The 17,400-nt window shown below is 51.9% G+C and overlaps 1 protein-coding gene across 1 annotated transcript; it reads right to left on the reverse strand.

Annotated features, from left to right (window-relative positions):
• Positions 1-7,670: 7,670 nt before the first annotated feature.
• On the reverse strand, positions 7,671-12,482 carry MNX1 (motor neuron and pancreas homeobox 1). The gene is made up of 3 exons (XM_084784706.1): positions 11,556-12,482; positions 8,794-8,954; positions 7,671-8,197 (listed from the first exon to the last, which is right to left on the reverse strand). The coding sequence occupies exons 1-3, from the start codon at positions 12,244-12,246 to the stop codon at positions 7,835-7,837; spliced, it is 1,215 nt and encodes a 404-aa protein (XP_084640832.1). The 5' UTR covers positions 12,247-12,482; the 3' UTR covers positions 7,671-7,834.
• Between the last annotated feature and the right edge of the window lie 4,918 nt (positions 12,483-17,400).

The raw sequence follows: 17,400 nt of genomic DNA on the forward strand, positions 1-17,400 counted from the left end.
ATGCAGGAAGAACACTGTATACAGAATAATAAATAAATAATTTTTTTTTTTAAGAAAGAAACTTCTGTCTGTTACCAGTTACCCAGCATCCCTGTCATCTGAGCTACCCTAATCCTGATGTGTTGTCAGACAGGCTCCTTGAACTTAAGCAGCCAAGTAAGAGTGAAAGACAGTGCCTTTGCATGTGTGGAGGACAGCTCTGCAGGCCCCTCCCTTAGGGGCTCAAGCTCTCTCCACATGTCCTCTGTTTGGCAGTGTCAGGTACCTGCATAAATACTGCTTGATAATTAGGCAGCAGGCTAGGGAACTGTAGACCAGCCAGAGCTCAGGGACGTCAAGACGGCTTGGCTAGGAAATATGAGCTGTGACAAGGTCCTCACTGTATCAAGGAGCCTCTGGGTACTACAGCCTAAGGAGGGCCTTAAAATCTTTGTCTTGGGGAAGGGGTGTCTCCAGCCAGCCTCTCCAAGTGCCCACTGGCTACCAAGAGCAGTAGACAGAGTGCCAGTTATGTTTTAAGGCTCTGGTTGTATTGTATGTGCAAGTGCCCCATTGGTCAGTCACAGTCTCATCCAAGGTGCAGAGGAAAAGGGAAATGAGGCCAAACCAGAGGCTGACTGAATGGGCCATCTATTGAGCCAGGTAGTGCTCTTTTGCAGATGGAAGGCTGGAAGAGGCTCAGGAGAAGGCTCAACTCTTCTTCTTCTTCTTCTTCTTCTTCTTCTTCTTCTTCTTCTTCTTCTTCTTCTTCTTCTAAGATTTATTTATTTACTATTATCTATATAGTGTTCTGCCTGCAAGTACACCTGCAGAAGAGGGCACCAGATCTCATTATAGATGGTGGTGGTTGCTGGGACTTGAACTCAGGGCCTCAGGAAGAGCAGTCAGTGCTCTTAACCTCTGAGTCATCTCTCCAGCCCCAAGAAAGTTCAACTGTTAAGAGCACTGGCTGCTCTTGCTGAGGCCCTGAGGTCTGAGTCCCTGCACCCACCTGGCAGCTCACAACCTTCTGTAACTCCAGTCCCAGGGAACCCAACACCCTCTTCTGGGCTCTAAGGATACCTTGCATACAAGTGGTACACAGACATATATACAGGCAAATACACATAAATTAAAGTTTCAAAAGAAAGAAAGAGAGAAAGAAAGAAAAGAAAGGGGCTACAGAGGGATTAGTTACTCTGGCTGGCAGAGGTACTTAATCTAAGGCTGATCATAAACCTGTACACCTAGCATAAAGACACTGCGAAGGTGAGATGCCTGCCGCAGTGTGAGGAAGACACGATTTACATTCCCCTTGTAAATTATTGCTGTTTTTTTTTTTTAATACCCTGCAAGTTTCCTGTCTCCGTTGGCCTCTGACTTGAAGAGCTAGGGCCAGCCAGACCTGTTTGCAGGGAAGGGCCTCCAGCACAGGCTGAGCCATAGTTTGCAAGAGGCAGCTAAGCCAGGGCTTAACCCAGGCAGCCTGTGACCACCTGGGAGCCCCGAGCTGAGAGAGCTGAACAAACCGAGGCTCACCAACCGCCTGGGACACTCCCTGCCCCCTTTTGGAGGTTTTATTTCGTTTTCTTCCGTTTCTTTCTTTTATTGAATTCCAGCATAAAAATAAATATTATGGCTGGAAGAACTATTTTAGTCAGGAAAATTAAGGCATAACAAATATAAAACCTGCAAGCATCTTGGTGAAACCAGGTAGGCTTTCAACACTAACGGTGCCTTTCCCGTTAGTACACTTCCGCTGTCTGCCTCCTTGTTTTTTTCATGAGGGCACCCACAACTCTTCCTGGAGCATTACAGGAGCCTATGGGGAGCGGCAGGTACGCTAAGGCTGAACCCAGGGCCAGAGCGCACCCTTCTACTATATTCATAGCTCCTGGGGCCTATTGTAGCACCTGCTGATCAAGGTCCTGGGGAGTGGGCCTAAGCATCCCAGGAGTCCCCCAGAGTCACCACTTAGTGGAGCCCAAGGGCAGGTGGTAATTCTCTTTCGCGGTCCCAGCCTAGGTCCCGCCCCGCGCCCCGGGCCTGACCCCTCGCAGAGCTGCCCAGAGTCGGTTGCGCGGGCCGTGGAGATAAGGCGCACGCCTTTGTTCCTCCCCAGCTGGGTAAACCGCGCTCTCGCCCTCGCCGCGCCCTCCGAGGGGTGTCACCCTGCGTCCCGCCCCTGCGTCGCCCGGGACAATGGGTTGGAGCGGCACATTGTCAGGCTCCGTGTGTACCCGGGGCGGGGCGGCAGGTGCGCGGGCGGCGGAATGCGGGGTCGGCGCGGGGCCGAGTGGCTGGGAACCCTGCGAGCTGGTGACCCGGCACCCTTGCTGGATGCGGACTCTGGGAGGTAAGAGCTGCACTGGTGGTGGTGCGAGGCGCGGACCCGAGTCTCTACCGCCAGCCCCGCGTGCCCGCGCCGCACACCTGGCGCGCCCTAAGTGATTTACGAAGTGAAAGTGTTAAACGAGGCCACCAGCTGGAGCACCGGCCGGCTTTATGCGTTTTATTAGGTGTCCTATTATGGAAAATAAACTTTAATCCGACCATAAAATCCAAATCTGAAAAACATACTCGCCCTTGTAGTCTGAACACTGCGGCATTCTTGGCACAGGTCACACCTCCGACGGATTAATTTTATTGAGGGAGACACAGAGTACCGCGGGACTTTGATATTGGGGAGCGGGGAGCATTCCGCATGGCACCCATCCCTTGCGACGCTTCCGAGAGGGTCTCCAACACCTCCAGGTCGCCTCCCAGGGCTACTCTCCCCCTAGCCTTGGGACTGACTCTAAGGAGGACACTCTCAAACTGGCCCTGCACCCCAGAGGATAGGGAGGACTGCTGGGCTCCTTTGCTGGTAATCCTGAGAGGTGTGCGCTGGAACCACTCTGAAGCACGAGGCGGGGCACCGAACCGCACTTAGCCCTGCAAAGCTAATGGACAGCATCGGGCTTGGAGCTTGCTGATTCTCCAGAGTTCCTGCCTTAACTTGTAAGGACGTGTGTGTGTGTGTGTGTGTGTGTGTGTGTGTGTGTGTGTGTGTGTGTGTGTGTGTGTGTGTGTGTGTGTCAGGGGTGGGTAAGAATGCAGAGGCTGGGAATGGAAGCTTAAAACAATCTTCACCTCTTTTTTTTTTTTTTTTAGCATGGAGTCTTGCTATGCAGCCCACATTGGCCCCTAGCAATCTTCCTGCCTGAGCCTTCAGAGCTCAGGGATTACAGGCTCCAGACACCATCCATCACCAAACCAGCTCAGATCCACCATCCTCCGCAGTGCTGGGGTGACAGGCATGTGCCCCCCCCAACTTCTTCGCCAACATTTCTAAGTGTAAAGTACAATAACGGCAACTAAACGCGTCTTGTAGGTAATTAACAAATCTCTAGAACTTTCTTATTTTCCCAAACTGAAGCTCTGGCCCTGTGAACCCCCGGAGCACTGGGTCTCTCCACCTTCCTATGTTTAATACAGTTCCTCATGTTGTGGTGACCACAACCATCACATTATTTTCATTGCTACCTCAAAACTGTAATTTTGCTACTGCTATGAATCATAATGTAAATATCTGATATGAAGAATATCTGATAGACAACCCCTATGACAGGATCGGTCAATACCCCTCTCAGGTTGAGGACCACTGCCCTGCCATCTTTTTCTACCCCTTGGCAACAACCAGAAGACTTTGTAAGCCTGGCAGGTCTAAAATGTTGCCATTGGAGTAGGAAGACCCTCCGTGGTTAAGAGCATTTTCTGCTCTTACAGAGGACCTGAGTTCAGTACCCACTCCCACGTAAGGCCTCACTAACCACCTGTGACTCCAGGGCATCTAGATCTGCTGCCTCTACCCTCCAAGGGCACCTGCGCTTACATGAGCATATACACAGACATATGTATATGCACACGGGTGTGCACACACACACACATACACACTTTTTTATTTTGGTTTTTCAAGACAGTGTTTTTCTTTGTAGCGTTGGCTGTCCTGGACCTCGCTCTGTAGACCAGGCTGGCCTCGAACTCATAGAGATCCACCTGCCTCTGCCTCCCAAGTGCTGGGACTGAGCCACCACTGCATGACCTTTGTATATATGAGTCTTAGTTTGGGTTTTTGCTGTTGCTGAATTGTAGCTCTTTATTTTCCATGTTAGCCCATTGGCTTGCAATGTTTTCTGTCTTTTCTACGTGGACTTTCCTGTTTACTGTGTCCTTCATGGCTTTGAAATTTTTCAGGGATGGATTCCCATCAGTCTCCTTGTTTGTTTGTTTGTTTAGTTGGTTGACCCCTAGGGGGTCATAATCATCCTCTAGGGATCATAATGTTAGAAGTTTCCCTCTCCAAGCTGACTCCCATCTGCACGCTGGGCAGGAGCAGGCTACTGTGAAAAGAGTACTTTCTACTGGCTCTGGGCTTCCAGACCTTCTATTAATTAACCTGTCTGCATGGTCTCTCACCTCAGCCTCAAGGGCTGTAAAGGCCCCTTGTAGTGTATGTTGCTTTATCAAATCGCTAAAGAAATAAGTATTCAGAGTCAGATTTTTTTTTTTTTTTAGGCTAGGAGAACAGAGCTGGGGGCTGGAGAAATGGCTCCCTTCATTAAATGCTAGGCTCACAAGCAAAAATATAAGAGAACAGAGCTGGGAGTGCAGGTCAGCTTTAGATGGGGGGCCTCTAATCGGACCCAGACCTTACAGTGCCGGGCTGTAGCCTTGCTTTACAGAAGTACATTCAGGTTGAAGGACTAGACTTGGCCAGCTGCTGGCTGAGTCACATGAGGATGTCTGAATGTCTGAGTATGATACTCCGGACATCAGGACGCCCACTATGTAGACCAGGCTGGATTGATTCTGGGAACCCAAATCTTTAGACTGCAAAGCTTCCACATCCACACCCTCATCGGCCTGGGTCGCAGAGGCTAGAGTGTAGAGGAAGGAGAGGCCCAAGGCAGCTCCTGCCTGTGGCAAAGCCAAGTCCGTGACCCTGAGTGCGGAGCCTGGAGGGGGCCGGGCGCGGCCTTCCACACGCGCCAGAAGGCCTCCAGGCAGTTGTTAGACCGAGCCAGTGATTATATTTAAATTTGCTATAATTGATTTGGGGAAGAGCTACAGTGACAAGAACGAATTGATCATTAAATTTATTAGCGAGATAAATTCCGCTGCGATTAAGCTGCTGGCTTGAGACACTGAGGCCGGCGGATGTGCGCGCCAAACTAGAGATTTGCTGCTGTGTTGTACCCGAGTAGGGAGAAACGAAAGGGGGACCTTGTGGTTGTTTCCCTGGCCTTTGTTCCAGGGGAGCGACTTTCCCTTGGGGGTGAGGGTACCCTGAGTTCCTAGGTCAGTAGTGAGGAGGCTTCATCCCAGGCCCAGACCTCCCCCTTTTCTGTTTGCACGGGGTTTAGAGCTTCAAGGTCTGAGACTAGGAAGGCCACCTCAGAGGGAAAGTAACCCCCAGATGTTTGCAAACCTGCGAAAAGACTGCTGCTGGCTGAACCTCACCAATGTGTTAAAAATATTTTTTTGTTGTTGTTTGTTTTGTTTTTCTTTTCCTTTTTTTTTTTTTTTTTTTTTTGGTTTGGTTTTTCGAGGCAGGGTTTCTCTGTGTAGCCTTGGCTGTCCTGGACTCGCTTTTGTAGATCAAGCTGGCCTCGAACTCACAGCAATCTACCTGCCTCTGCTTCCGGAGTGCTGGGATTAAAGGCTTGTGCCACCACCGCCCGGCAAAAACAAAAAACAAAACAAAACAAAAATTAAAGATACATCTTTTAAAAAGAAGAAAAGGGGGCGTCTGCTTCCCTCTCCACTGTCTCAGATTTTCCTATTTTCTTTCCTCAAGCTCTTTATTTTCTCCACCATTTGTAGACTCAGTCTGGATTCACCCCAAAACGCCTTTGGATCGCTTGCACTGCGCTCAGCAGCTGCTTTGCCTGGTTTCCAGCCCCGCCTAGGCCTGCTTGGGTTCGACGGAAGGAGGCCGGGGTGATAATGAGCTGCCAGGAGGATATTAATCTGGCTTGGCTCAGAGATGGAGGAGCGCCCCGCTGGCCCCTCTGTAATCACCCAAATGAAACTCCGGGCCCTTCTGAACTCTCACCAGATGGGTGGGAGGGAGGGCCGAAGCAAGGGGAGGGGGCTGCTCGCCCTCAAGTAGGTGTAGAAGAGAAAGTGACGGAGGGAAGGCCGCCCGTGGAAGGTGACGGTGAGGGGTCCCTCTTTGGCAGGTCTTAGACGGAGGCTGGCTACTAAGACAGCCAAAGGGAATGGGGAGTGGGGACAAGCCAGACCCGATGGACCTATGTCCTCTAGACAGAGTCTGGACGCAGAGGCCGCGCGAGCCTAGGGCTGGGTCCCGCATGTGTGCTGCACATGGTCTAGAGGCTGGATGATTGATGGTGTTCGCTGCAGAGGTTTATTAACCCAGAGCCATTGCAGCCCTGGAGTGGGGCATTCTTGCCTCCCGCTGCTGTCCTCTCAGAAGACATTTGCACAGATCCAACAGAATTGTTCCTGGCTAGCACAAGGGACATAGTGCTGGCGGAGGGGTCCGGGTCAAAAGGAGAATGCGTTTCACGGCTCCATTAAGCGCCTTTCCCGGAAAAGTGCTTGCTTAGCTCCCGCGATCGCTAGGACCCCAAATACTATAACACCTAGTTGTTGGCAGCTTATTCTCCAAAACTTTCAAATACCATGTTCCAAGCTAATGACGCTAAAAGATCCAGCAAGTAAATGGGAAATGAACTATTCAAAATAACTTATCTAAGAGTCACGCCGCAGCACAGGGTTTCAGCCAGGTCCTTGGCTAGCTCTGACACCTGGCCTTGGATATTTTTAGCAACATTTCACACCTGCGCTCCCACCCACTCCTGTCCCTTCAGCCTCCGGAAACAGGCTCGGTCTTGGGGGCCCAGGCACGGAGCTGGTCTTGACACCCAGTTGCCATTCTGATATTTAGCCTTTGCTGATAATCACGAAATAGACACCCTACCCCAAACAGTCAAACCCCACAAGATTTGCATCTTCTAGGCTAGCTGAGCAGCCTAGTGGCAGGAGCACTTGCTTAACTTGTCCTGAGTTAAATTTTCTCCTTCTAAAATTTTAAAGGTTTTTTTTTTTTACCCCGACTCTCATCCAGTACAAAACCAATTTATTTTACATTCCATCTCCACCCTGGGGGATAGAGAAGCTAAATAATAATTTAGCATGCATAAGTATACGTTTCTTTCTTTATATATAAATACAATGTACAAAAATACACTACCATTCTGAGGTGTTTTTTTCCAGCAGTCTGAATGATCATGACACCCCGTCCCTCCCTCATACATAGGCATAAAACCTTTCCCCCCCCCCCTTTTTCTTTTCTTTTTTCCCTCTGTTTTTAATTCTCAGCAGAATGGTTGGCTCCAAAGGAGGTTTCAAGCTTTAGGTCACTTAACACTGTCTTTTTTGCCCCCTTCTCTGATGAAGAAGGAGTCAGGCAGGAGCCACTCCTAGAAATGGTCTCACAAACACCTCTGGCCAACACAACCCGAAATTAAATGTAAAACAACAAAAGTTCACATTGGCGCGTCTCTCTCTCTCTCTCTCTCTCTCTCTCTCTCTCTCTCCCTCTCCCTCTCTCCCTCTCTCCCTCTCTCTCCCTCTCTCCCTCTCTCCCTCTCTCCCTCTCTCTCCCTCTCTCCCTCTCTCCCTCTCTCCCTCTCTCCCAAAATATTCTCACCCCAGCCCGCACCTGCACGTATGTGTATGGTCCGAGGAGAGATTGCCAACCTGGCTGCAGGCCACAGGACAAGGTTGGAACCCCGAAGAAGCCTGGTGACCGTCTTGCGCGTCCCTGCTGCCGCGCTTAGGTCAACTACTGGGGCAGAGGTTGGTGCCCCGGCCCGCTTGGCCTTGGGGGAGGCGAGTCGTCCTCGGATGAACAGTCGGAAGAGGCGGCATGGGCACTGGCGACGCCATTGCTGTAGGGGAAGTTGTCGTCCTCATCATCATCCTCGTCCTCATCCGGGTCACTGTCCCGCAAGTCCCGCAGGCGACGGCCGCTGGCCTTGTCCACCGAAACCGGGGGCCCCAGCAGCTCCTCCTCCGCCTTCTCCTCTGCGCCGCCTTTGCCCGCGCCCCCGCCGCCCTTCTGCTTCTCCGCCTCCTGCGCAGCCTGCTCTTTGGCCTTTTTGCTGCGTTTCCATTTCATTCGGCGGTTCTGGAACCAAATCTTCACCTGCAGGGATAAGCTGGCGTGAGAAACCTACCACCTGCATCCCCACAAATCCAGAGGATGCGAGCACCCCTGCCCTTCGGCCCACCCTCACTCTAGAAGGGGCTTCCCTAGAGGACTAGAAACTGACTGACTGGGCAGCAGCCTCTCCACTTTCTCGCCACTACATCCACCCTATTTATCAGTAACCCCATGAACATGGTACCCCTAGCTCCCCAACTGGGAACCCTTTACGCCCTGGGTCTACCGAGGCACCAAGGCAGCTGGCAAATAACTAAGTTCGTAAGTCGGTACCATTTTAGGGTAAACAAAAAAAATCAAAACAAAACTCCTAGAATGTGGCCTGAGGGACACCTTCTCCAGAATAGCTTGCTAAATACAGATTCTCAGCCTGCACGTCAAGTTACTGAATCAAACCTCCAGGTGCAGAAAGATGCTCTGGGTCACCCCAGAACCTTGCCCACTGAGAATTAATACCTAACCGAAATGTCAAGAAGCTGGGATTCAATTGCCCAAAGCAGCACCCGCCTGGACGGTTTGGGGGGAGGAGGGGGAACAGGCTACAGGGTGTTGGGGGGAGGGCGGTGTCAGGCACGCACCTGAGTCTCAGTGAGCATGAGCGAGGTGGCCACCTCAAACCGCTTGGGCCGCGACAGGTACTTGTTGAGCTTGAACTGATGTTCCAGCTCCAGCAGCTGCTGACTGGTGAAGGCAGTGCGAGGCCTTCGGCACTTCCCCAAGAGGTTCGACTGCGCCTGGGCTGTGGACCAAAAGGGCAAAAAGTCTCTGTAAGTTCGTCCATTGCTGAGTTCCACCCACTGCTGCCCTTATCCTCCTAGGGTCCAACCTCCAGAGCCCACCCTGCAGACATGGGCTTCTTCTTCAACATCAGTGCCTACTCCCCCATGGACCGGGAGACCCACATCTCAGACAAAGTGGAAGTGGGGAGCTTGTCTCAACAGACAATCTTTTCTTTTGAGGGTCGCGGGGGTGGGGGGTGGAGGGGTAGCAGCTACCAGAATGAACACTGGTAGGAAGAGAGTTGGTCTAAAAGGCTTGGGTAGCTGGGCTGGACCAGCAAGAAACCAAGTCGCCCCTGTTCTCTTGGACGGCCTTCCCTCGCCTCAAGCAGGAGGAGCACCCATCCTCTGCATCCCACCATCATCTTAAACGGAGGGGGTGGGGTGGGGGGAAGGAAGGGTAAGGACAGCATTCATCAGGGGGTCTCCGAGTCTGCTTTGACAAGTTCCCTCCTCCTTCTGGTGCGGAGGGCAAAGGCTGAGGACCGGAAGCCTGTTCGGATGATTCTCATTACTCAAATTAAAGGCTGAGCTGTGGAGTGGGTCGGTCTGGCTTTCTGTGTGTGTTCCAAGAGATCTGTCCAGTTTTATTTACATAATTTCGCACGGTTACATCACAGAGAATTTTATGACCTCAAAACGAAACTTCCCTTGATTTCCCAGGAGTCCAAAGAGTGTTAGACAATAAAAGAAAGAAAGCAAAGGAAAGAAAGAGGCCAGCCCCTGGCTGGGATGAGCTCAGGCTCCCCTGGGATGAGCAATTTGCTTTATAGGAAGCTCCACGCCCCCTGCTTTAGTTAAACAAGGCTACGAATTCCCAACTTGACAATACATTAGAACTCTAATTAAAACACTGTCTTGGAAAGGATCATTTGAGAAATGCTATCTATTAGAAATAAGCAATTTTTAAAAAGCTAGTTTTCCCGGGTGAGAGAGAAGTCTCTGGAATACAACACACTCAGCCTTTCCCTATTGCATTCCTTAGAGTCTGTTGGACTTGGCATCCTTTTCCTAATGCAGCCACCATGAGACACCGTGCGCTGGGCGTGCTGGCAGAAGGGTCCCACTTGCATGGATTTTGAGTGACCATGGCCTCCACGAAAATATCCTTTCTCCACCAGGGAGCACTTGAGTGGCCAGGAAACCCAGAGCCATAGAGGCCTGTTGGTGCCCACTGCCCAGCTCCTCTCTGGATCGTTCTTCACGGATAGGTTTCCATCTGAAGAGGTTTCCTGGGTCCCTGGGCCAGGCTCAGGTCCTGCCCAGGACTTAGTAGATAGGAATAATTTCATTAATCTCTGAGCTGCATGCAGCCCAACTGTGGTTAATGGGAGCCTTCCCTCTTTGTTGAGAATGAACAAATGAGGCTGGCTGGCCTTCTTGGAGCCAAGCTGGGAAAAGCCTGGGTGGCTGTGAGCAAACAAGTGTGCAGGCTGGGATTCTCTCACCACCTTGCTACTTCTGCAGTTCTCTGGGGCCCTTGTTTTTCTCTGTTTAGTCACAAGCACCGCTTCCAGCAGAGGAATCTGAATTCTGGCAAGTGTTTATTTCTGTTTTCTTTTCTTTCTTTCTTTCTTTTTTTTTTTTTCTTCTTTCCTTCAAGTGCCTGCATCTCCCCAGTCTAAACAAACCCACTCAGACGGAAACAATGGGGTCTCTTTGTTTGGGTGTTGGGCGGCTGACAGGGGAAAGCTATATACATCCTCGGATCATCCTGATGGAAACGCGGCTTGCCCCTACTCACGTGGGGCACAGGGCAGGAGTCAAGAGCTAGGGTGCCATACACAGATGCTGTGTGTGCCAAGGAAGTCTGAAATGGCTCCTGCAAGGTTGTCCCTCTTGGGTGGCAGAGAAGAAACAGAAGGCTGGACCTTCTTTGTCCCTACCTTGAACGGGAGCTCCCTAAGGTGTTGGGCACCCAAGCAGACACTTTCTATTTAGAGTCCCTGAGACTCTCTTGGACAGTGTATGCAGGGACTCCCCGCGCACATTACACACACACACACACACACACACACACACACACACACACACACACCTTGCCTTTCAGAGGAAGGCAGAATGCTGAATGCTGACAAGGGCCAAGGAAGAGCTGACTGTAACTATAGGAGACCATTTTTTCCTTAGCTACTTCTGGACCCATTGATGTGGCTTTCCGTAGCCTATTACGGAACCCTTGGCCAAGTTCATGTTCTCCCGGATGTCCCCGGTTTCAGTAACCCTAAAACCTGCCCCAATCGAGGCCTTCTTTGGCTAGCCTTCCCGCGCACTTCCTTCTCCAGCCTCCAGGTTAATCATTAGATTTCAGCCTCACACCTCCAACCTCCCCTGCCCGTTAAGAGAGAACGAGAAGAAAGCAAGGCCTGCTTGTGGCCATCTTAATAATTCGCTACTCCTTTCACGCCCCGCGGCCCACGCGAGGCATCAAAGGCCCAGGGGTGAACCGTGGCGGCTTCGCTGCGCGCTTCCACAGCTTGCTGGGAGCCGAGGGCAGAAAGAAAGGGGGTGCAGGAGAGGAGGATGCGCATGAGAACTGGCCCGGGTGCTGCGCAGGTACTCACAGCTGAAGTCCGGCATCTTGGGCAAGATCATGCCAGCGGTAGACGCCCGCAGCCACTGGTCCAGTTGGAAGGTTCCCGCGCCCAGTTTGATGGGGTCCGCAGGGTGCGCAGGGTGCGCGCCCTGCACCTGAGGGTACGAGTACGAAAGCGCCGGGTGCTGGCCCGCTAGGGCGGCCGCTGCAGCCGCGGCGGAGTAACTGTAGACCGGGTGTCCGTAGAGAGCCGCTTGTGCTGGGAGGCCCGTGCCTCCCTGCGCGCCCCCTGGGTGCAGCCCTAGTGCCAGGCCGCCGGCAGCGGCGGCGGCCGCAGCGGCAGCCGCGGCTGCAGCCGCACCAGGGTGCGCGTGGTGGTGGGGAGTGCCTGGCCCACCCGCCGCGCCGCCTCCTCCTCCGGCGCCTAGGAATCCCGGCTTGGGTAGCAGCGCGCAGTGTGCAGCCAACAAGCGCGGGGGCGACGGGCTCTCAGCCCTCAGCCGATCGCCGGTCGCCGCGGTAGCCTCCGAAGACGCGGGGCTGCAGCTGCGGCTTGCCCCGCTACTAGTCCCCCCGCCACCGCTGCCGCCGCGGCCGGGGCCAGATGCTGTGGCCGCCAATGAAGTGACCAAGGCCAGAGGCGCGCTCTGCGTGGAGGCGGCTCGCGGGGGATCCACCGCCAGCAAGGCGTCGATGCGGAAATTTTTGGATTTTTCCATCGGCTAGACTGGAGCTGACGATCAGGGCCAAGGGTGGAAGATGCGGTCGTGAGCGGGCTTGCAGAGATTGAGCGTGACGGTGGCCAGCCCTGGGGCTCGGAATTGTTACTGCGATTATTTGCTAATAATTAAAGTCGCAGCCGGAAGCTCAGGCGAGAGCGACCATGGTCCAGAAGCCTTCTCCTGGCAGTCCTCGTAGAGACTGCACTCCACTCATGGAATAAACTCCCACGCGAGCGCTCCTGCGAGTTTGGGTTGGGGAGGCCGGCTCTCTGCTCTTGAGCGCTCAAGCGACCGCACCGAGGCCGCTGGCGCCTTGGTGGGGACCTGTGCCCCTCCGCACACTTGAAGCTCAGCGCGGTCTGGGATTGGCGGTCTCAGCGGGGGCCCGAGGAGGGGTGTCCGCCTGGCGATTGGACAAGGGGCGCACCTGTCACGGTCCAATTAGCCTGCCGCTCCGCCCCTGCGCCCCCAGGTCCTAAGCAGCGGGTAGTGTGCAACGTCGGTGGCCGAGAGGAGGCAGGTTGGAAGAGTTTGGAGACTGAATGCAAGCTTGCCGCTTCGTTAGTGTTGAGAGGGTGGCAGGAGCTGGTAACTCTCTGTCCCAGTGAGTGCCTCTGAATCCCCGTGACACCTTCTTCTAGAAGCCACAGGCCAAGTCTTATCTTACTCAAGCTACTCGTGCGACCTTGTGGGAGTTGTGGACTGGTCTGCACTGGGGTATTACGTGGTTCTTCACCCCCATACGCAGTAGGGACCCAAACCGGTACCCTGATCATAGCACACTAAAGGCCATTCGGTTTCCCAGAATCTCTGGAGGTCCCGAGTCTTGGGCGCCTGAAGGTAGTTTGCGTCCTAGTCACCAACTTTCTGCGGGTCAAACCTTCTTATCTGCCCTCCCCCTAAGGTCTCCAGAGCCTCCCGATGTTTGCAGGGTTAATGTTAGTGAGAGTTTGACGCCCACAAATCTTTGTCAGGAGCTCCCACTTCGATAAGGGTGGCCAGAGAGAGCAGTTTTCTAACACTTTGATTGAGAGATGTACATTGACTTGAAGGTCGTTTGCATGGGTACCCCCTCAGCCCGGCCTGGGTGACGTCAAAGTTCTCTCGGCAGGGCGCGGAAAGCTTTGCGGGAGACTGCCTAGGACTGCACCCACAGACTGCACCATCCCCAAGGCTAAGAGAGCTACAGTGCCTCCTCCTGCCGGCCGCCTTCAGGAAAATCAAGAGATAGCTTCCGACTGAACAAGGTGTTGGAGTGTGAATGCAGACTTCATCCTGCACACACATCAAATATTTACAGTAAAAGCGCTCCCAGAGAGGTGTTTGGGTTTTTTTTTTTTTTTTTTTTTAGTGTAACGAATGAATAAGTAGGTTGGGAATCAAGCGGCCACCAACACGGATTTCTTGCTAGCTCCATCCTCAGGCACCTTTCCCACACGGAAGAAAGTGGCAGGGATTTCCAGGTTCCTGCAGGTTGGGTTCCTAAGCAGGTGAGAGGCTAATAAAAGGTCAGAAATGGGTCAGGGAGGGTCAGGGGACCCCTAAGACGATCGGTGCGGGGTGGATTTAAAAGTAGCAGGCAAGGCTATTTCATGAGAGATATTTTTTGAAAGATAAATGTAAAGATTATACTTTTCTCCTTGAGAGACTTGACAGAGCACTTCTGTCCTATGAATACCTTCTCTCTTCTATGTGTTTTCTGTAATTCTCATCCTAAATCTTTGTTATGATCCTACAAGAGTTGGTTTTGCTTTTTGTTTTTGTTTGGTTTTGGGGGGGGTTAATCATCTTTGTTTTTTGGAGCACAGGTTCAAAGAAGCTAAGACTATATCTGCTTTTGGGGGCCACACAGGTCCCACCTGCTGCCCGTGGAGCTTCTGTCTGTCTGTATTGCCCTAGTCCTTCACCCCACCTGATTCTGTGGACAAGACACATTATACAGGAGACCTGAGATCCTCTGCTACTTGTCATATGGAGGAAGCCCAACTCAGACAAGTAAGGATGCTGGGTTGTCGTCCTGTCCCCCCAGGATGCAGTCTTGACCCCACTGCACTTGCAGGAGCTTGGCTTTAAGGCCGATGGGCCTTTCCCAGATGAGATAGGTTGATTGGTCCCAATGGGAAAGATCCAAGAAGAAAGACACCCTAATGGCTGTCCCAGCACTCAGGAGGCAGAGGGAGAGGCAGGTGGGTCTCTGAGAGTTTGAGGCCAGCCTGGTCTACAGAGTAAGTTCCAGGACTGCAGCCAAAGCTACATAGAGAAAAACTGTCTGGGCGTAAGAGGACAAAAGCAAGAGAAGGAGGAAGAGAATGACTGCAGGTGAGATTTCCCTGTGGTGGACCTCAGTGACCCGCATTCTCCATGAACCACTGCGCCACCACGGCTGTTTTTGTAGATGATACAGTGTTGGGTCTACTGAGTTTAGAGATGCATTTCCTTAGGGAAATCATCCTAACAGAAGAATTAATTGTCTGTTTGTTGTGTGTGTGTGTGGGGGGGTGTGCTCCAAAAGCCTCTAAATCCTTTTCAAACCCCTCTCTGCTTTGTCTGGAGCTTGAGCATTCACCAGGCCCTCATCCCCCAGTGCCCACCACCTGTGGGCCAAGTGAGGCTGTATCAGTAAAAGGGAACCTTTGCATGCTGGACTTGGTGGATATAGTTTCCGTTTGGCAAAGTGGGTATTGGGCCAAACAGACTCTCTAAAGTCATAGGGCTTAAATATGACCATAAATTCTGCTTCTGTTTGAGCATAAATTAATGCACGTTGGAGGTGCCTGGAAATTTGTATCCCGGAGAGGTGGGAGTTGGGAGAGAGACAGAGTTATCTGGACTTGGGATCTTTGTGTGTTTTACAATGTGTGAAGTGAGCATGCTGGGTCTCTTCCTGTTCCCAGTGTCTATTGACCCAGCCCAGCTGGCTTTGCTGCAGCCTAGGACTGAGAAGGGGGCTTACTAGGGGCTCCAGGAGAGATCAAAGGTCTGGTCCCAGCAATGTTCCCAGCCCTGTGCCTCCAGGTAGCTCCTTTCTCCAGCTGCCGCAGGGGCCAATTGAGGCTCTGGGGGAGTAGGGAGGAAGAACTCTCCTAACTCAAAGGAGGCTGGGATTAAAGGCCAGCTGTACCTTTAATCATCTGCCTCTCTGGTCATGTTCTCTCAGGGTTAGGGTGATCAGGGTGGACAGCCTAGGATCTCTTTTTTTTTGGGGGGGGGGGTCTTGCATTAAGCAAGTTACTGACTGACTACAGCCTGGAATTGAGCCTCTTCTCATGACTGATAAAGGAGTGTTGATTTATACAAACAACCACAAAGAAATAAGATGGTGGGAGTGGGTCGACATTTCTGCAGTTCAGGGTTTATGGGTGAGCACTGCTCTTGCAGAGGACCCATGTTGGGTTCCGGCATCCACTCAACCATCTGCAACTCCAGCTCCAGGAGGTTGGATTCCTTCTTAGGGCCTCCTTGGGTACCTGCACTCATGTATGCATACCCACAAATAGACACAAGACACACATAATTAAAACATAAAAATAAAACTTTTTTTAAAAAAAGATGTTATAAGTTACATCTTTTACACCTGGAATTATACAGGAACTCAGGGCAAAGCCTGTATGTGCCCATGTTTACAGATGTCAGGCCAGCACTGAGTTTCCCTTCCTGTGGCATGTGGCAGGTACAGCTTACAATAGCCATTAATAAAAGGGCTAAAGGCCTGAAGGCATGGCTGGGAGACTGGATAGAAGGGAGCTTTCCCTGTACCTCTCTCCACACATCTGTCTGGCTGTTTCCAGAACTGAAACAAATAACCCCCTGCCCCAGTCTCATGGAGAAAAGCCCGTGAAGATTGACTTCTCAGCCCTATTGAACCTCCATGGGCGTTAACTCAGATCAACATTTTAAGGCTCCCTTCAGGAAAAATGAGGCTGGAGGGTGCAGTGTGACTAGCAAGAGCCAGGACACAAGCCCATGGGGGTGGGCGTGGCATTTTCCCAGGCTATATAAGTAGTTCAGGAGTATGGAAAGCAAGAAGAGAGGGTAGGTGCTGGACCTGGAAGGAGATAGACCAATCTCCTTCAGGCCTGGCTGGCATCAGTGGTTAGAATTTCCCTGGAGACCTATCCCCCAGCCCGAGGACACACAGATTCCAGTGGAGAGCCTGGGGTTGGGGGAAGGTAGGGATCAGGAGAAGGGGAGTCTGCTGAGTTCTCCCCATTCATCACAGCCCCTGTAGAGCCAGAGGGTCAGAGGTACCATCAACTCCTTTATCACCATCCTTTGATCTGCTGACTTCTTCTCCGACTCCTCTCCTCAGACACCCCCCCCATCCCCAGTTCAGCTCTTAAAGGGGACAATTTGCAAGTGTGGCTCAGAAGATGGAGACCTGAAGCCCACTGTTCCAGGCTGAGGTGAACTGCTCTTGCCGAGGAGGACACTGGGCAGTCATTTTCTTTGCCAGCCCTGCTGCTTCTCCTGCACACCTGGATTTCCTGTTTGTTAGACAGCATCCTCTGCCCCCCCCCCTCTATGCTAAAGCTTACAGTGCTGGACCAGCCCCATTCCTCATTGGAGGAGGAGGAGGAGGAGGAGGAGGAGGAGGAGGAGGAGGAGGAGAAGAAGAAGAAGAAGAAGAAGAAGAAGAAGAAGAAGAAGAAGAAGAAGAAGAAGAAACAAAACAAAAAACAAAAAAACAAAACCCAGCCCAACTTCGGCTGTAAGGGGTGTGGGAGAAAAACAGATATAAAATCGCAAAATCCCAGCAACAGATTGGTATTCTACATTTGAAAATGTATTCTAGATACCAAGGGTTTGTTGTTGTTGAAGATGGTTCGTTCTTTCTTTCTTTCTTTCTTTCTTTCTTTCTTTCTTTCTTTCTTCCTGTATGCCCTGGAACATGGAAAGAGGCTGAGTTTAGCCCTGCACTGGGTTCTTTCTGACCCAGGAAGCCAAAAACATTTTCAATTTCTCTTACACATCCTAGAAGCGTGACTGTGGGTCATAAAGAGAAACAAGGCTAAAAGGGATCACCTCAGTTCTTTTAATCCTCTAGGGGCAGGGGTGGGGAGGGACAGCACCCTCAGAAGAAGGGACTTCTCAGGAAACCTGTGGGTCTTGCTCCAAGGTCTCATTTCATTTTACTGCAAATTCGCTGTGTAG

The sequence above is a fragment of the Acomys minous genome, assembly GCF_964271855.1.
Source record: "Acomys minous genome assembly, chromosome: 6".
In the NCBI taxonomy this organism is placed as follows: domain Eukaryota; kingdom Metazoa; phylum Chordata; class Mammalia; order Rodentia; family Muridae; genus Acomys; species Acomys minous.

What these genes read in the sequence shown, in the direction of transcription:
- MNX1 (XM_084784706.1), bottom strand. Translation starts at nt 12,246, where the DNA reads ATGGAAAAATCCAAAAATTTCCGCATCGACGCCTTGCTGGCGGTGGAT. An exon ending in CAAGATGCCGGACTTCAGCT is followed by an intron (nt 8,955 to 11,555) that starts GTGAGTACCTGC and finishes TTTGGTCCACAG; the next exon opens with CCCAGGCGCAGTCGAACCTC. An exon ending in TCATGCTCACTGAGACTCAG is followed by an intron (nt 8,198 to 8,793) that starts GTGCGTGCCTGA and finishes TTATCCCTGCAG; the next exon opens with GTGAAGATTTGGTTCCAGAA.